This window comes from Lithobates pipiens, unplaced genomic scaffold, assembly GCF_037356315.1.
Source record: "Lithobates pipiens isolate NorthernLeopardFrog02 unplaced genomic scaffold, aLitPip1_a1.2 Scaffold_8, whole genome shotgun sequence".
NCBI classification, from domain to species: Eukaryota; Metazoa; Chordata; class Amphibia; order Anura; family Ranidae; genus Lithobates; species Lithobates pipiens.
In genome coordinates, this window is record NW_027507903.1 from 106,852,826 (window position 1) to 106,873,669 (window position 20,844).

The window sequence follows — 20,844 nt, forward strand, 5'->3', positions numbered from 1 at the left end:
AAGCTAATTTGGGACCAATTCTGTCTTTTTGGGAGTAGAATCGGGCGACACACCACCGGAGACTCTTTTCAGCGAGACGAGCCGCTTCTAATTGGGCAAGGGAGGTATTTGTGGGGATTTGTGTATGTGATTTACTCACTATTTGGAAATCCTTCTCCAGTTTGTCTATTTCAGACTACCTCTCCCTCTCGAGTTTAGAAGAAATCTGAATAATTTTAACCATGATCACAGCCTTGTGGGCAACCCACTGGGTTTCTGGAGAAATTTCTCCACAGTCTTTTGTGTGAAAATAGTCCTTAAGTTCCCCCTCTGATGGTGCGTTGAACAGGGTCGCCAAGTATGAAGTTGCCTCTGGAAGGAGCCTTTGATGCCCGGTGGCTGTGCGAGCATAAGGAGGACTATAGCGTGCTCCAAAAGGGCCGTGTCTCTGATGAGGGATTTAGTGGAGAACGGGATGACTGATGCAGGGACATAAATGTGATCTATCCCGACATAGGTTTGATGGGGAGTCGAGTAATGAATCTACTAGGCCTAGCAATCCGCAGACTTCCTTTTGGGGGCTGTTTGAGGCTGCGTTTACCCCTCCCCCAATTTGTTGAGGCAGTGGTCTAGGGCTACGTTGGAGTCGCCTCCGTGGACCACTTTACTTTCCGCGTGTGACTAGATGATCAGGACTAGGGAGAAGGTGGCTGCCTGTCTGTGATTAGGGGCGTAGTAGGGGACAAAAGTGTACATTTTGCCGTCTATCAAACCAGTTAGCAGAATACGTTTCCCATTAGGGTCCCTTCGCAGATTGGGGAGAAATTCAAACGTTTGGAGAAAAAGATAGCTACCCCTCTTGTTTTTGTCCTCTGCATTTTCTAGATAGAATTATGGGTATTTCTTGTGGATAAAGGAAGGACTGTGTCGTGCTAGGAAGTGTGTTTCTTGAAGTAGATGCATATCATTTTTTTGGGAGTGATGAAGTTCAAATAACTTGTGCCTCTTAACTGGAGAGTTCAGACCTTGAACATTGTGGGAGGCTATAAGTAGCAGGAAGGAGTCTGGATCAAACGGACATGGACCAGAGGGGGTCAGGTCAACGCTGTAGGATAAGGGAAATTGCCTCAGCCATGTCCGACTTGTTGGAGTAGGACAGGAGATGGAAACTGGGATCTTCTGCCACATGCAAACGTTGGGGTGACTGCGGGGAGAGAAGAAAAAGGAGGAGATGGAAGGAAGACCAGGGGAAATGAAGATGGGAACAGATCAATATAAACACCACAACATTAGTAAATTCCTAAATCCAGATAGAGGGGAAGAGATCAGCCCATTCCTCTCTACCATACAATCCAGAAGAATGTCCACCAATACTGTGGACGATAGTCTGCCCCGGCAAGAGGGCCTGTGCGTCTTGCAGAGGTGGACGGAGGAGCGTGTATCCCGCTATGGCCTTGATCCTGCTATTAGATAATAGCCCTCAGAGAGCGGCTTTTCTCATAACCAATTCTTAAGACTTACAACATGAAAGTATATTCTGGAGTCCCAGTCGGTGACAGCCCCCAACCTCAACCCCCCCACATCGTCCGTGGTCAGTGAGAGGGCAGGAGCAGTGGGTCCCAGAGGAACTGGCTCATTCTTGGGTGACCACGGGCTCCAGTTCCTCTTTTCGAATAGTGAACATCCTATCCAAAAATTGTGCTAGAGAGAACAGAAAAAACCCCTCCCCCTTGAGGGATTTCAACAGCCCCGTAACAGCTAGAGGGGCGCAAGGGAGGAACAAAATTAAGTTAACATAACAGTTCTTTCCATGTTAAACACGGGCCAGCTGAAAAGCGGAAAAAGCCCTTATATGAAGGGACAGCAGCCTGGATGTAAACACTCCAGCGTTAGTGTCCTTGTCCATGGTGGAAGAGAGTCCTTGGATTTCTTGTTTTGATGTTTTTGCTGCCACGGGGTGAGTGGGCTTGGTGGAGAGGGAATCTTTGCAGAACCGGTATTCCTGGGGGAAAACGCTGTGAGGGGACCTGACAAATTGGCCCAGTTGGTGCAGGAGATGTGCACCATCATGAAAAGAGGAGAATCCGTAGGGTTTTTTTTGTTTTTGTTTTTTGAAAAGTGAAGCTCAGGGGGAAGGGTCACCAGTATTTGGTCATTTGTGTAAGTGCCTGAAGTATTGGTTTTAGGGTGCCCTGCTTCTGAATGGTGGTAGGTGATAGGTCAGCGAAGACTTGGATGGGATCACCTTGAATATTTTCCTGGTGGTTTTCGTGACCTCTTCCTTCACCCGGTAATGTGGCTCGACAACAATGTCCCTCGGGAGACCATTGGGGCACTATTGGCTTTGTTCAGTTCCAAGTGGTGATTAGGGATATCTGGAAACGGCTCCTTGATGAAGGTGCAGACCGCAGAGTGTACATCTTGAACAGATTCAGGGAGCCCCTTTATCCTGAAATTGTATCGCCGGGATCTATTTTCTAGCTTGTCGGTTTTAGACAGGGCAGTGTCCAGTTGGTCTTGGAGATTCCAAATTCTTGCAGTATTTGGATTAGCCCATGCAACAGTGTGATCTGTTTGGATTTTTGAGGTAATTTATGTGGTTGTTTGTACTAGGCCTCTGGCAAGCAATTTAGAGAAGGTGAGCATTAGAGAAGTTGGGTCAGCTGGGTTGAGAGGGGCAGTGTATTGGAAGTCCCCTTGTGGAGTCTAGCCTGGCAGATATGTCCCCTGTGGGGGTTTGGAGCAGTTTGTCCAGGGTTCTCTCCAGCAAGGACTGGTGGAAGCTGGTGAGAGGAAGGCAGGGGCAAAGGTGCCCATAGCAGGGCTAGATGGGACTGACCTGTCCAGAGGTGCGGAATCCACGTCCGCAATGTTGTCCTCTCCCTCGACTGCCTCGTCATGCTGTGTTGCGACCGCCATCTTGGAGGCCTGGATGGTCAGAGATGCGGGTTCCAATTGCAGGGAAAGGTCCTGTCTCACTTTCCCCATGCGCATAGAAAAAGTCCCTGGGCTCTCCGGAGTCGCAGGCAGGTGTAGCGGTGCGGGCTACGATGGGGTTCGTTGAGACGGAGCTCCCTGGTGAAGCGCCATTCAGGGAGCTGCCACTCATGTGCTGCCTACTACCTGTATATTTCAACTTCCTGGATTATGAACGCCTTCTTCCAATTTTAGAGATAATGGGGGGGGGGGTGTTCTGTGGTTCAGATAAGGAGAGCCGTTTTGGGTGAAAATGCTGCTGCTTCATGGACGCGGTACAGTGAGTAAGCATCATCTGCCTGTGACAGGAAGTGTCAGAATCACACGGTAAAAATGAAGGTGAAAAATTATGCAGCCACCATATGTAAGGCCTTGTAAATATATTTCTGGTTTAGATATGTTTTAAGTTGATTTTAACATAGAATGGGATACTACCGATCTGTATCCGGATAGCAGCCAAGTGTACACAGACTGGTTGCTGTGTGAATGTTCTGCCTGTTGTATGCTATAGGCTGTTATCAGATTATAGATTTATGAATATGGTGACCAGAACTTGGCAAGTAGCAGGCACAGACCCACTAAAAAGAAGGTAATTCATTTGCCACCTACATACATAGGGGGTTATTTACTAAAGGCAAATTCACCGTGTACTTGGAAGTGCAGTCACTGTAGATCTGAGGGGGACATGCAAGGACCAAAAAACTGCATTTTTGCATGCACATGATTGGATGATAGAGATCAGCAGAGCTTTCCCTCATTTCAGATCTGCCCCTTAAATCTGCAGCTACTGCACTTCCAAGTGCACTAGTAGTGCACAGTGGATTTGCCTTTAGTAAATCAACCCCATAGTCTGCTTACAATGACCTAATAGCTTTCTTATCGAACATTGCTCAAACAGACATCCGTATAATCCTCCAGTGTTTGCATCTACAAGCCACTCACCATATGTGTATAGTTTACAGTCAAGAAAAACAATTCTTGTTGCCCATAGCAACTATGCATCTTCCAACCTTCATTGTATATTGTGCAATTGAAAATAAAACAAGGATTCTGACTGCCATGGAAAAATAAAATTTTTATATTTTTTTGGGCAAACTTTTCATACGTAAACTCCTAAACTGTAATTTAGCTTTGTTGCTGCTTACATTAGATTTACATTCTAAACCTTGGTCATGTGTTTTGTTAGTGGGAGTCCAGAGTCACCCAGTATGAGAGGGATTTTGAAAGAATTTCTATCACTGTTCGGAAAGAGGTCACAAGGTTTGAGGTAAGGTCACTTTGTTGCTGAACATTTTGATATTGATCATGAATAACCACGATTACCTACGTTTTACAGTTTACCATAAGAATTCAGTGTAAAGTGAATAACCTGCTGTTTTTACAATTTGCATGATGTGCTATATCTAAATACAGTGCATCCGGAAAAGTATCCAGTGCTTCACTTTTTCCTCATTTTATGTTACAGCCTTATTCCAAAATGGATTAAATAATTTTCTTAAATTCTACAAACAATATCCCATAATGACAGCGTGAAAGAAGTTTCTTTGAATAATCTTTGCAAATTTCTAAAAAATGTAAAAAATCCCATGTACATAATTTATTTACAGCCTTTGACATGATGCACAACTGAGCTCAGGTTCATCATGTTTCCATTGATCATACTTGAGATATTTCTGCAATTTGTTTGGAGTCCACCTGTGGTAATATCAGTTGATTGGACATGATTTGGAAAGGCACACACCTGTCTATACAAGGTCCCACAGTTAACAGTGCATATCGAAGCACAAACCAAGCCATGAAGTCCAAGGAATTGTCTGTAGACCTCTGAGACAGAATTGTATCGAGGCACAGATCTGGGGAAGGGTACAGAATTTTTTTTTGCAGCATTGAATGTCCCAATGAGCACAATGGCCTCAATCATCTGTGATCGGAAGAAGTTTGGAACCACCAGGACTCTTCCTAGAGTGGGCCGCCCGGCCAAACAGAGGGATTAGAGGAGAAACGATTTAGTCGGGGAGGTGACCAGGAACCCAATGATCACTCTGACAGTGATCCAGCATTTCTCTGTGGAGAGGAGAACCATCTCTACAGCATTCCACCAATCAGGCCTGTATAGTAGAGTGACCAGACGGAAGCCACTCCTCAGTAAAAGGCACATGACCGCCCGCCTGGAGTTTGGCAAAAGACATCTGAAGGACTCTGACCATGAAAAACAAAAATCCCTGGTCTGATGAAACAAAGATTGAACTCTTTGGCTTGAATGGCAAGCCTCATGTCTGGAGGAATCCAGGCACCGCTCATCACTTGACCAATACCATCCCTACAGTGAAGCATGGTGTTGGCAGCATCATGCTGTGGGGATGTTTTTCAGTGGAACTGGAAGACTAGTCAGGATCAAGGGGAAAAATTACTGTAGTAATGTACAGAGACATCCTTGATGAAAACCTGATCCAGAGTGCTCTGGACCTCCGACTGAGAAAAAGGTTAATCTTCCAACAGGAAAATTACCCTAAGCACACAGCCAGCAAGAAAGCAAAGGAGTATGTGACAACTCTGTGAATGTCCTTGAGTGGCCCAGACTTGAACCCGATTGAACATGTCTGGAGAGATATGAAAATGGCTGTGCCCTGATGCTCCCCATCCAACCTGATGGAGATTGAGAGGTCCTGCAAAGAAGAATCTTAGAAATTGTCCAAAAATAGGTGTGCCAAGCTTGTAGTATCATACTAAAAAAGACTTGAGGCTGTAATTGGTGCCAAAGGTGCTTAAAAAAAGGCTGTGAATACTTATGTACGTGTGATTTTATTTATTTTTTTATCAAATTTGCAAAGATTTCAAACTTCTTTCATGTTGTTGTTATGGGATATTAAATGATAGTGTTTTATTCCTGCGCTACCACTGGTGATCTATCAAATGTCAGGGGCTGCTGCTACTACTAGAATGGATCACACCGTATCCACTTAATATGCATACAGTGCATCCAGAAAGTATTCACAGCGCTTCACTTTTTTTTCCACATTTTGTTATGTTACAGCCTTATTCCAAAATTGATTAAATTCATTATTTTCCTGTAAATTGTACAATCAATATCCCATAACGAAAGAAAACTAAAGATATGTTCGTATTGCGCTGCCCCTATATTAACTAACCCTCCGAGGGTGATAAGTATAATGCCTAGTTAATATAAAAATATATATTTAAATGTCTACTGAATAATATCAAAAAGTGCAAAGTGCTACATTAAATAAAATCAAATAAACACACCACATTCGGTAAATCCGGTCACCTTCTCCTTTAAATTGTATTCTTATTGCTCCATAGGACCCAATAGATTAATAGAGAGGGAATACCATAGTGTAGTATTTCACAAATAGCATTTATTAAAAATTTTCATACACAGGGTACTCGCACATTAATAGATAGAAAAAAGCCTTTTTCTAGTAATCAGCAGAAAGTGCATCCACAGTCAGCTTCCTTCCCGTCCCTACGTGTGACATCACACCACATGACTTCATCAGGGGACTTTATCAAAATAGTAATTTTTTAAGAGACTGTTTTTAGTTACCTTTGTTCACTTGATTTTCATTTATTTGGATTCTATCGCCTCTGTGGTGTGTTTATTTTATTTTATGTAGCACTTTGCACTTTTTGATATTATTCAGTAGACATTTATATATATATATTTTTATATTACACTATTGATTTATGTAACTAGGCATTATACGTATCACCCTCGGAGGGTTATTTAATATAGGGGCAGCGCAATACCAACATATCTTTAGTTTTCTTTCGTTATGGGATATTGTTTGTAGAATTTACAGGAAAATAATGAATTTAATCAATTTTGGAATAAGGCTGTAACATAACAAAATGTGGAAAAAAAGTGAAGCGCTGTGAATACTTTCTGGATGCACTGTATGCTTAACTGTCATTTTGCAGTGCGAGTGCTGCCAAAACTTTTTTTCTTAGCTTTGGATAATGTGGAAAAGGATTCGAATTCTGTTCATGGGTTTTTTTTGTTGTTTTTTTTGGTACCCCAAGATTTTTATTCACACTTCTTGCTCAGCTGACATTTTTACCAAAGTGGAATTGAGCGGAACTGCAGCACAGATGGAAAATTACTTTCTTTAGTAGAGTAGGGAAAGGCTAGAACCCCTGTGAGCTTTTTATTTGTCTGTTTCCCAGTTGCAAATGATCACTCACTTCTGTCTGGTGATATCATTGTCTTCAGGACAGTAAGTGACGATAAATCTCTCCAACAGTGTCCTAGATTGCAGAAAAAAAAACGGCAGTCCTTCCCCCCACACTGTCAAAACTAGGAAAAAAAAGTTTTTGGCTTGACACATACACTTGACCTTTTAAAAGTTGAAGAGTTCTTTTTGGGCTCCTATCCAATCTGCTCATGTAAGTACTATGCCCTCAGACACAAACTGGCTGCACAGCTTAAAAGCTGCTCCATATTCTTTTGGAAAGATTATTTTATTGTCCTTAGAGATGATTAAACAATGTGATCATATAGAATTTTTTTATTCTATATAGAGCTCAGCATTTCTAAATGAATTGGTAGAACAAGCTGAATCCTGAACAGTAATCAAGATAAACCTAGTCATTTCCTAAGGGACAGTCCGTAATAACTGTGTTTAAACCACTTCTGGGAACTGCATAACAACTTAAGCTGCTATTATCATGGTTGAATTGCTGCTAGTATTGTAAAAATATCTGCATAGTTGCATGCACGTTGAAAAGTGCAAAGTGCAGCCAACCACATATCCCAGTGGCCCCAATCTTTGGAAACCCGCATTTCCCGCCAGGACAGCACCCGATACAGTTTGCTTGGTGGACCAACAAAGGACTACTTAGGATAGCACATTTTATAGACCATAAAGGCATCAGAAAACTCTACTTTCGAGACACCTTCGAAATGCCCTTGACAGAGACATTTCGATTCTCTCAAATTATCCACTATATTCAGTCACTTGGTCAAGGCAAGGGAGATATCAACTCTAGAACACTTTATGAAAATAAGTGCTTCAAAGCGCCTGGGACGCGGGGAAGCATCTCAGAGTTGTATGCTTTGCTATCAGTCTGGGGCTCTAAGCTCTCTTACCAATTAGCTTGGTAAGCGGACTTGGGGGAGACGATTGAAGAAGATGTTTGGTCCAGATGGTCGACCGTGGTGCACAGGGGAATTTTGAACACCTCCCTCGTGGAGGCCAATTACAAGGTACTGTCACGATGGTACCTGGTCCCGACACGGATAGCTAAAATGCACCTGGATGCTTCGCCCCTCTGTTTTAGAGGGTGCGGTCAAGTGGGCACAGTGTTCCACACCTGGTGGACATGTCCAAAAGTTAACAGATTCTGGATAAGAATTTTTAATTTGATATACTCGGTGACCGGAGTGAATATATCTAAAAATGTTAAAACAGCCCTATTCTCTGACCTTTCGAATGACCTGCCTAAGCATCTCAGGTCCCTCATTTCTTTTATTTTGGTGGCAGCTAAAATTTCCATAGCACGAGCGTGGAAAACCCCGTTAAACCTGGCGCTAGTTAAAAACAACAAAATTTCCTGGATCATGATAAATGAAAAACTAACCAGTATTCTCCGAGACCAACAGAACCGATTTGAAAAGATATGGAACCCCTGGGTTAGATATCTTCAGTTGCCGTGGGGGGGGGTTAGTAGTCTGGAGCATGGAGATCGTCTATACACTTTTTTTCTTTTCTCCCCTTTTGTCTTGCCTTCCTTCCCTCTTTTCTCATGCCTTATTTTCTCCCTTTTTACCTTTCATCTCTTTTCTTCTTTCACCCCCCTTTCTGTTTCCCCCTTTTTTTTTTTTTTTTTTTTTTTTTTACACAAAGGGTTATATTTTTTTCCCATGGTTGGGTTCCCATTAATGTGATAGTGGGCTCCACGGATTACCTAAACCAGCATGCATTAACCATTAAAGATCTGCTACGATTCCAGGCTGGATAACCAGATTCTACCTCACGACGGTTTCTCTATAGTGTGATGTAAAGGTCATTGATAGTGTTGTCAGATATATAATGAACAGTCTTGGAAAGGGAAGGTGGGTTATTCTATGATTCACTAGTTTGTTGATAAGTGTTTTAATATAAGTACATATGGTTTCTTTCGCACTAATTTGTGATCCACAAATGTAACATGATTGTGAACGAAATATGTATCACAGTGAACCCTGTTATTGATAAAACTTAATTTCAATAAAAATCATTGAAAGAGAAAAGTGCAGCCAACCATGTCGACATGTCTACCCCAGAAGATGTACCTGTGCTATTTTCTGTATGATGTATGTAACTTCTATTCTATATTGGTAGCAAACATTTCAAAGCATGATAAAATATCTACAGCTTTAGCAACATTTTAAAGTGTTCTATGCATCATTAAAAGCTGTAGCAATTGTACTTCTAAGATTGCAGTTTTGTGAGTTAGGCTAGCCATACACAGTTCACGATTTGAACCGTTAACGGCCAGACTGAAATTACCAAGTTGATCATCTTGGGTACAAGCAGCCTGCCAGATTCTCTTGCAATCATTGCTAGTGGCTGCTATAGCCGCTTGCAATAATCAGTATCTTCTCCCAGCTTCCCTCACCCGCCTCCACCTCCCTGCCAGGTGAAGACAATTGCTGATTCCCCTGTCAACACTGCATTGATTGGGGAATCGTGAAAAATTCTTTCCCGCAACCCTTGGTTGTACGAAAGAAATTCACAGTGCATGGCCAGCCTTAGGCATTTGCCATACCCAATTTGTGAATGTTTAGCTTATGTTAATCATGTACCTTTTTTGTTACTGAAAAATGTTAGCTCTTTTCACTTTTTAATTTTATATCTTTTTTAATACATTGATGGAGTAGTCTATATACATTATATGCATTTTTTCCCCTCGTGCTGTTTTCACTTTTCTTAGATTAACCACTTGCTTACTGGGCACTTAAACCCCCCTCAGCCCCAGACCAATTTTCAGCTTTCAGCGCTGATGCACTTTGAATGACAATTGTGCGGGCATACAACACTGTACCCAAATGAAATGACATGCTGTCCATTTTCATCCGATCTCTCAAAAGAGACCAGCAGCGCTGGACAAGCCCCTCCCCGCTCAGTGAGCAGAGAGGGACCTGTCATCCGCTGGCTCAGCGGAGATAAACGGAGAATCTCCCGTTGAGCCGGCGTACCGCCTTGTGTGAAAGGGCATAAGTCTTATTAAGAGAGCATTATTTGCGATTGGCATCCTTCATTAATCTGTCTAGCTGGGCTGCAGCCACTGTCTTCCTTTCATTAATCTAAATCTGAACCTAGTCTGTGAGAATATCTTGACGTTTAGTAAGTCTTCAGTGCTCAGCTACAAGAGGAATTTTGCCGCCGTCTCTTGGTGGAGGTGGTTTAGGCAGCATCACTTTATTGGCACACTTTAGCCACCTTGGTATCTTTTTATCTTCAGAAGCTGCTCCTTTTTTTGCTAGGCTTGGAATTTTGGGTAAAGTTAACGGTGACCTGGAGGATTTTTCAGACTGTTCCCTCTTTACTCTGCAAAGGTTCATACTTTTCTTTCCTGTACCCTGTGACTTTCTGCACCAAATGCACTGGCTTAGGTTTTGTGTCTTCTGTGGCTTTTAAATCTCTACGAAGTGGCTTTTTATTTTCAGAATTTTACGACTTTTGTTGCCAAGCTTGGGTCCAGTTGATGGTTTCATAGGGTGTCTTTGGAACTATTCTCTCTTTACTCTGCATAACTCCTGCAAATGTTCATACTTTGCTTTGCTGTACCCTGTGAAGGCTTTCTGCACAACATCCACTGGTTTGGACTTTGTGCCCTCCATGGCTTTTACGTCTCTATGCAGTGGCTGATTACTATATTGCTCTCTTTTGCTTAACAGCCTTGGCTGTCTATGATTTTGTCCTGGCTGAGTCCCAATTTGAGGCCGACGAGTGGTCTCCTTTGTCACTTGCCCTCTGGTTCTGTGTTTTTCTTATATTTCTCTACAATTCCTTTAATGCCTTTTAGATCTTCATCATTTAGCATGGAAGCATAAAGATCGAATTCTTTAGGGATTGGCGATCCAAATAATCTGCTTGGTTAACCAGGTGGGGTTAGAACTCCTGAGTTTAGAATATGTTGGTGTTTCTCACACTCACTGCAGCAGTACTCTTCTTCTGAGTGCTGCGTAGGCGGAACTACAACATAACGGTGTATATTGCGGGCTAAAACATTCTCCGGCTTGTAGGGGGATTTGCGGACAGATGGGAAACGGCCTTTGATAAACTCAATGTCGTATTCTCTCTCTTCTTTGATCCTTTTTTTTCATTGCTGAGTCTTCCGTCTTTTTTACAAGCTTTTTCATGTAAGCTCGTTCCTCTGGGGTTTTCAGCCATTGCTTATTTTGCCTATAGGGGGAAAATCGATGTAATAACATCTTGGGGAAAAAAGCAAAAAGCTATCAAACGCAAGCTTACACACGCAATTGAAAGCACAAGAAAACGTGCAATTAAATATACAAATAAACGTATAAGAACTAATGTGAGATGATGCACACTATGTAGTGCACACAAAACAGGTCTTCCCTGCACAGAAGCAACTCACTCTGAGCTCTCTGCTCTTACATTCCTATTTGTATCCTGCTGGTCACATGATATTATGATATCACAGTGGTCTTGGCACCTGGCCAGAAAAGCAACTACTTCTACCTTGAATGGTTACCCCAGATTCTATTGCTATGGCGTTACAGGCTTGATGCAAGAGTGCACAGAAAACAACCATTATCTATGTACATTGAGATTCCTTCAATAAATATTCAGCATTTCTGCATTTTTTTTGCAGCACAACAGACCTCAGTGTGTCACAGTACAGCTCATCGCACCACCTTAACAAAACACACACAAGCACACATGCTTTATAGTGTAAACATGTCCCAAATGCAGTTGTGATTAAATATATTTTCATATTTTTTAGTATTGTACCTGACTATGCACTATACAATCTGATTGTGCAATCTCCATTAGATCTACTAACAACTGTAAAATATAAAGGCCTGTGTGATTGTATAGAAGTTGATTGGATTGTATAGGTTTGTCATCACATAATTTTGTAAAATGGGTTTATATAATCAGATTGTATTGTGTATGGCCACCCTTAGTAAAACACAGTGCTAGATGGGCTCTTCATAGAGGGTTGTATTCATAGGCTTGTTTACCACATGGAGAGCAAATGTAGAATGGTTGCAATAGCAACAATAGAGTACACCTAGCTGGCTGCTAAAGGGAGTTCCAGTAGCAGTGTCTGTAATTTTTTATTTTTTTTTAATTGGCTGTATTTTCCAATATATTATGTGAAAAAAAAAAAATCCAATATATTGTATTCAGTGGATTGATGGGTGATCATTGGTGCCACGTTCATTACCAATTCAACCAAAATCGTTCTCTTTTTTGTTTTTTATAATAAAATGTAACTAAAGCAATTTTTTTTTTCATCTTTGAGTAGAGTGGGGAGGGATTAGAACTCCTGTCAGTCATTATTGCTGTCTGTGCCCCGTTAGGGAGATTTTCCCTCACTATTTGTACTGTTTACCATTATCATCATGAGTGAAAGTGAAAGAAAGTCCTAAATTTTGGGTTGTCACCAGAACAGGAATATAGGGTTAGCCTTTCTAAGGAGACACTAGTTCTGATGCCCCCGGTAACCCTCCAGAGTTCCCACACTCTGGAGTGATTTCCTCACACTTCCTGTTTTGGCTATGGGACAGGAAGTGAAGGGAAATCTCCCCTATGGGGACGCCGATGGCAAAAAAAGTGACTGGGGATTATAACCCTTGCTCTATCTAAAATTAAATAAAAACGTTTTGCCTTAAGTTACTCTGTAAACATACACCTGTGTAAGGTTAGTGTTTTTTCTGCACAGGTGTTTCATGCATTTGCGTGTATGCAGTCCTATTCATGTCAATTGGGATGCAGCGGCTGCACAGGGGAAAAATGCCAAATTGGCACTGAAAAGGAATGCATTGCTATATTATGGGAAAATGCACAAAACTGTTCATACCTTCCAACCACCCTGGATTCCACGGGACCGCCCCAAGATTTAAAGTATAACTAAATACATTACATTTTTGGATAGTGTGGAGAGGAATTGGAACACCTATTAGGTTTTGCTGTCTGTGCCCTCATTAGGGAGATTCACCCTCTAGATTTGTCCTGTTTACCATTTTTATTGAAAGTGAAGAGAAATCCCAAATTCTGGGTTGTCCCCAGAAATTTAATAGGGTTACATCTGGGGCTGAAACAACAAACCAATTAATCATCAACTAATTGATTATGAAATTAAGTGATTTACTATTTTCATAATAGATTAATCAGCCTGTAACTTAATGGGGTTAAAAAAAAACTAAAATTTGCCATTTATAGTACAAAAAGGGAAAATCGCTACTGTAAATATTACTTTCACAGATCTACAGTAAAAAAAAAACCTTACAGTAGCAATTATTTGCTTTTTTTTTTTTTTTGTTCTATAAAGGGCTAATTTCATTTTTTTTAACCCCATTATGTTACTAAACGTGTTAGGCCTGGTTCACATCTATGTGTGTTTGGTGCTTTTTTCAGAAATGCACTACAGTTCATTGGCATGGTTTACTATGGGACACGTTCGTTCACATCTATGCTTTTGGAAAGGGTCAAGGACTTTTGTGTTTAAAAAAAAAAAAAAAAAAACAGCGTTTTTGTGCTTCAATATACTTCAATGGAGAAGCTGCAGATAAGCATGTAATGGGTTTTTGCAGCAATTTGTGTTTTTTAATCTGCCCAACAACAAAGTGGCCAAAAAAAGAATGCAAAAACGCAAATCGCGTGCGCAAAAATCAAAGCGCACTGCAGAAACAGCTCAAAAGCAAACTGCATAGGTGTGCATCAAGCCTTATGCTGACCACACGGATCAATTTTCAGACTAGAATATTCAGACTGAAAATCTTTGTACATTCGCTGAATGAAAGAATGTTTGAAATTTTCGCTTAACATTCTGTTTTTAAAATGAATGTAATTTCTGAACGAAAACCCTATACACTGTCCTTTGACCGAGACGTTTTCTATTTCCAAATTTTTCCATCACTGTGGTTGAAAATGAACGTCTATTTGACCCCACTAACGATTAGGAAATTGAAAGGAACGTTCTTAAAATGATATTTATTTTCATTTTTTTTGAAGGAAGACATTTAAATAAAAATAAATTGATTCTATTAAGAAAATTATTCATACAAAAATACACAGCTTTCAACTACATCTTACATTTATACCTCTTCTTATTTCTAATCCCCTTATCCACCCCCCAAAAAAAATTTGATTCTCTAATAGTATATACAGTATATCTCTCCTCTAATAGTACCGTATTTATCGGTGTATAACACACTTTTTTCCCCTTAAAATCAGGAGAAAATCGAGGATGTGTGTTATACGCCGATCCTCCGCGATTTCTGACCGATTTTTGGGCTCTGGGCGGCTTTTAGCCGCCTTCGGCCATTCTCTGCGGCTTTCGGCCGCCTTCAGCCCTTCTCGGCAGCCGAAGACCCGCAAGAAGGGCAGAGAGCGGTCGAAAGCCATTTTTAAAAATAAAAGCTGACATTTATCACAAAAAGATGACAACGATGCACAAGGCTGCAATGACGGACAGGCTGCATGACAAGGCTGCAAATGGACACTGATAAGGCTGCATTGATAGGCATTTAAATGTAAGGTTTTTTTTGTTTTTATTTTTTATTTTTCCTTAAATTTCCCTCCTAAACTTGGGATGCATGGTATACGCCGGCGTGTTATACGCCGATAAATATGGTATATACAGTATATCTCTCCTCTAAGAGGGATTTCACACCAAGCTGTCCATATTGTCGGCGGTAAAATGCCGCTTTTTTTTAGCTGCGTTTTACTGTTGGATTTGCGGAGCATTTCGGCTGCTAGCGGGGAGCTTTTACCTCGCTAGTGGCTGAGAAAGGGTTAAAACCACCCTCAATGTGCCGCAATAGCAGCTTTTTGCTGACGGTATAGCCGCGCTGCTCCATTGATGTTAATGGGGAGCAGCGGTGGAGGAGCGGTAAACACACCGCTCCTTCACCGCTCCAAAGAAGCTGCTGGCAGGACTTTTCCTGACGTACTGCCAGCGCACCGCTCCAGTGTGCAGCTGTTTGAGGGCGGGTTGCAGGAGCTATTTTTAATGCTATAGTGCCTGCAAAACACCCTCAGTGTGAAAGGGGTTACATAGTATATACAGTATATCTCTCCTCTAATATTATATACAGTATATAATCTCTTCTGTCTGTCATTCTCAGAGTGGATTAGATATTTTGCTCCCTAACCATATAGTTGGTTATATTTTTACCACTTCTTTTTTTTTTTTTTTCTTAAAGGTTATTAACCGATTAATCGAAACAAGAATCAGCCAACTAATCGATTATGAAAATAATCACCAGTTGCAGCCCTACATCTTTCCAAAACAATTATTTTAAATCATGATTTTTCTTTCTATTTATGGTTCATGATTTACACATTAACCAGTTCAAGACTTGCATATTGACTACTTTTGACTATTGACTACTTTTGAAATGTATGCAATTATTAGTTGGATTTTACTAAATGCGTTACAATGTGACATGAAATTGGTCCATGATTTTACCTACGCATATAATCTGTTTTTATGATAATTTGAGTATTCCATACATATGAATGCCTCAGGTGGGAGGTCCTTTGAAGGGCTGCAGTGTGTGCACATGTTTATTGATAGGATTTTGTGTACTTGTGTATAATTAAAGTAATAGTAATACAATTTTTGCCTTTACAAAAAAATAACGTCATACTTGCGCTATTACTCCCTCAGGGCTCTGGACCCCTCCCCCCACCAGGCTGCTTGCTGTGGGGGCACTTGTGCTGCTCACTCCCTAGCCCGCTCTCTGCGTCCATAAGACAGAGAGCACAGCTCAGCCCCACCCCCGCCGAACATGCTGTGATTGACAGCAGCGGGAGCCAATAGCTCCTGCATCTCAGCCAATCAGGAGGGAGAGAGCTGTGAGAGACTCGGGTCTTGTGGCCATTGCTGGATCGAGATCGGGCTTAGGTAGGTATTAGGGGGGCTGAGAGGGGAGTTGCACACTGAAGGTTTTTTTTACCTTTTTTGGTTAAAAAAAAAAAAAAACAAAAAACCTTCAGCCTTTAAACCACTTTAATTACTGTCATGTATTTTCAATGAAAACTCATAGTTCTACCTAAAAAAAAAAAAAAAAAAAAAAAAAAATGTTCATATGACAAATATTACAAGAAAGTAGTAACATTCAGCTGGACTTGTTCTGTAATGTTGGAGACACTCATTAGAACTGAGGAAGCTTGGAATGGTGAAATATCCTACACCTATGTGACTACTGCTATGCCATGACCTGTATAAATTAACTTTCAGGAACATCCTGAGTATGTGCTAGGGTCCTCCTTTTTTCATACTTTTTATTAGTGGCTGGGATCTCACTTTAGTCTTTTTTGCTTATAGCAAAATGCCCACCCGTATCCTCCTCCTCCACCGTAAAGAACTCTCCAGACTTTTCCACCCCATAACATTTACATCATGTTCGGTGGCAAATTCTTGTAGAGCAAATTGGTTTTCTTAATCAGAACTTTTTGCTTCAGTGCGGTGTTGTGGAGGATGAGTTATGGGATGATCTCTCCATTTTTGTGTTCGGAGTGCTAAGAGCCATCACTGAGATTGTAGCTCCCTCTGCTGTTACTATTGTCAGTGCAGTTGATTTGCTCTTAGTTGGAACTTTCCAATTTGTGACTGATTCAGAATAATTAGTTCTAATGACTAATGGCCCTTATGTCTGTGCTGCCTAAAATCTTCCTTTCATTGTTACAGTATTGGTTGGGAAATGGTAGTCACACTGGCTGCTATGGGGAAAAATAGATGACTCTTCTTTTAAACACTTTCTTACCCGAGGTCTTTCTTTTATTATGTAAAATGTTTAGATTTAAGAAAATTGAATTAGGATATTAGGAGGTGGTATGTTTGCTATTGGATTTACTGTTTTTTATATTCCTCTTACAGAAAGAAAAATCGAAGGACTTTAAAAGTCATATTGTGAAATACCTAGAAACACTCTTGAATTCACAGCACAAAGTAAGACCCTGACCTGTAGTCTCGTAGTTATTAACTATACTTGAAAATAGTTAAGTGTGCACTGGAAAAGTTTAAGCGCAACACAAAAAACTCCATCTTGTGTGTCATTGTAAATCTGCAGCTGGTGAAGATGACAAAATCCATCCTGTGAATGTTTAGTATGAGGCTAATGCCATTTTGGGATATTCTTCAACTCCTTTACTTTAAAACTCCTATTTCAATTGGGTTGGTTGCAAACAAATGAAGGACTCGCTGGCTTCTTTATCTGTCAGCAATTCCTGAGCTCTGCCTACAAACTCACACTAGTGTAAGGGGTCTTGCATTTCTCATTGGATTGAAATTGCATCAAGAGGTATTAGGACTACCTTGCTTGGCATTGTAATGGTACATTGTGGTGGCAAGGTTAAGATTTTTTTTTTTTCCCGTTTGAGTCTCCAGCGAAAAGGAACCTGTGAATGATTCATAGTTGCGGTGGTAAAAACAAAATTAAAATTTCTTCATTGCATTCATATACTTTAATCAAAATAATTTATTGGGGGTCTGTGTAATATCAAGTGACCACAGTACTGCCAATTTTAAAGTGGGGCTCCAATGAAATGACTAAATGCATAGTTGAAATACATTCATGTTTACCATTATTACTGATTTGTCATTTTGCTCAGCCAGTCTTGTGATTTACCTGCAAGTCCCACCCCTGTTCCCTGGTTCTGCTTCTTATCTCTCCTTCACTAGCCTGCTCCTTGAATAGTAAATCAGGATAATCGGCTCTGTTCAATCAGGGAAGCGAACTCAAAAGGCACTAGAGCTGAGGCAGAAAGGAACAGTGATCTTTCCTGGCTTTGCAGTATGGTATAGCTGTGTGAATCAAGACTGGCTGAATGCAGGTAAATCAGTAAATAACTATGTACTTCGGTGATTTTTTTAAGCTGTTTAAAAAGGTAGAGCTCCGCACAGCTCTACCTTTTTAAATGTTACATTTTATTGCATCTGTTAGTGGTAGTTATGTTTTAAACAGGGTGTACCCGTATGTCCTCTGGTTTAACCCTTTCTCCAGAGCCATGTTTGCATTTTTTGCACAAGTTTAAAAAATCATTTTAGGACTGAAGTTTACACAAAACCCACAAATATATATATTTTCTGAAAGCAGACACCCTAGAGAATAAAATAGTGGTAGTTCCAATTTTTTATGCCACACAATATTGCCGCAAAGGTCTAGGAAACGCAAAATTTCTGTAAAAACACACTAATGTGGATTTTAGGGCAAATGCAAAAAATTACCCAAATTACCCAAATTTTTGCACCGAGTAAATGGATACCCAAAATGCCAAATCTTTGTGCGCCCATAAAATGGCATCAAACTTTAGTACCCTAAATTTTCTATAGCCGATGCTTCAAAAGACCCCTATAGGTATTAGTTTAGTGTTATGGAGGAGGTCTTGTGTTATAATTATTGCTCTCACTCCAACGTGCATAACGATCTGTAAACGCAGTCAACATTTTCATGCGTAGGTGCCCCAATGCATGCGTTTACTTTCGTGGGGGGACTCATAGATTTGTGGGGGGGGGATTTTATGTGCTTGGTGTAACTTTATTTTTTTGCAAAAAAAAATAAAAATTTCCCATCACATAGGGGACAGAGTCCCCTATATGATGTTTTTAGTAGTCTGCCTGTCAATTTCTACTGCAGCCACCGGATTTTGTGTATGATCCTCCGCTGTTCGGTCCGTACGATGTACGGACCTTGCGGGTGAAAGGGTTAAATTGTTCTACCAGGGTCATGGCTGCAGTCATCAGACAATGCTGAATAATATAAAAGTGATTGGAACAGCTAAATGGCCACTTGATCGCTTTTACATATAAAGGTCGCCCCTTTATTGGGCTCTCCAAGTCTGAAGTTTGTGGTTCCACCAGCTTACCATAGAGATGAGAGAGGAACAGAAGTTCCCCCGATCATCTCTATGGTCTATGAAACCATAAGCGCCAAGCATTGTGTCACTTTCAGTTTCGGTTTGTTTAGCATCTGATTAAACCAATCTCGGTTTGAGGCCTAGGGTCTACCAGACCTCTAATAGATCTCTACAAAAAGAGTACCTGTCATGCATATTGCTATCACAAGGGATGTGCTTTCACACAAATGCGTATGTCCTGCACACATATGTAAACTGGGATCACGCCACACATGTGAGTGGGTGAGTTATCACCATGAACGTCCGAACAAGAGCAATAATTCTAGCATGGGACCCCCTGTGTAACTCTAAACTGGTAACCTTTAAAGGCTTTTAGAGCGAGCGTTACCTATGGAGATTTTTAAGTTCTGTGGTTTGTCGCAATTCCAAGGCCGCACACAATTTTAAAGCATGACGTGCTGAGTGTCTATTTACTTAAAGAAATATACTTTCTTCTATTATACCAAACAATAGGGAATTTAATTTTGTTTATGTGCACTAAAATTAAAGAGGATGTTTTCCAAAAAAATAGTGTTTGAAAAACCTCTGTACAATTGAGGTGTTGCATAAAGAAATTGCAACAACCAACCTTTTTTCCCCCTCAGGCAGGGCCATGTCATGTTTGTAAGTAAGTAATCTAGTTAAAAAAAAAGATTTTTACATGTATATGAGAAAAGTGTCAGAATAGGTTTGGGAGGCAAATGTTTAAAATGGTGATCAGTATTTATAAAACCTAAAACAAATGCCCCCCTGTAAAACAAGGTGTTAATTGCCATCTGTACCTCTGCTGTACAGGGAACTGTGTTAGGCAGGAGAAAACAAAGAGGCTGCAGGGACAGCCAACCCCTCCCACTCCTTGCTAGCTTCCTTTTTCTTTTTTTTGCTGTTGACCTTAGGTTGTTGGCCTCTTCTTCCCACTGATAGAAGCCTACCTTCTCCTATGGAGGTCTTATGGAGGTCTCTCCCTGTGTCTCTCTCATATATTCTGTCGGATGAACCACAAACCAGGCTGCATGAAGAGCAACGGCTCTTCATGCAGCTTCTGCAGCAGGTAACTCCTTAGCAAGATTCTGTTGCAAGACCTAGGGCTGGCCAATCTTGTTAATTTCTGGTAGTGTGATAGGAACCAGCAAAGGCCAGGTGTAAAAAATGTGAACTTGGCACCATTTTTGATTGTGGAACGCCCCTGGTGGGGTGCTAAATAGCCTGTGTGCACTTCCTCTGAGTGGCCCCTGTTTTCTTTATGGTCCTTCAGCCAGGCCATTGGCCATACCAGCCACCTTCCTTTTTTTTTTTTTAGGGAGAAATTTTCTGCCACAATGTAAGCGTTCATGGGTAGAATTTCTGTGCTTACTGAGGCCATGGACAGCAGGGGTCACAGCCATGTCCCTTCGACTACCCCTCCTGATTAGGTCTGGGTACTAGAGGTCAGCTGAGGAGAAATTTATCCTAGGCTAAAGCAGATTATTGCCACACTTATTGAAGCTGTATACTCTTGTTTAGTATTCTGGCAGCCAGAGTCTGCTCACCCAAATGTATCCGGTATGGTGTCTCTAAAATTCCCAAAAACAGCTAAGACCTTCTCAATTCATGCGTTGGTTGAGCCTCTCCTGTATGGAGTCTAGCCTCAACCAGAGAAGACTTTTCTCTTCCTTAACATTTTGCCCGATCCTATTTGAGAGTTTCCTTAGTAAATGGGTGCTTCCTGTGGTGGATCCAGCCATTTCTTTAACAAGATCTCTCAGCCTCCATGGAGGATAGTCCTGTAGTCAAGGACCCAGTAGATAAC

General features: G+C 41.1%; 1 protein-coding gene across 1 annotated transcript in view; it reads left to right on the forward strand.

The window, feature by feature from the left end:
• Nucleotides 1-20,844, forward strand: part of SNX1 (sorting nexin 1) — a 95,664-nt gene that overhangs the window by 60,744 nt on the left and 14,076 nt on the right. Inside the window, exons 13-14 of the mRNA XM_077471858.1 lie at nt 4,142-4,222; nt 17,038-17,109. Coding sequence (XP_077327984.1) covers nt 4,142-4,222; nt 17,038-17,109 — 153 coding nt within the window. The remainder of the gene's footprint in view (nt 1-4,141; nt 4,223-17,037; nt 17,110-20,844) is intronic.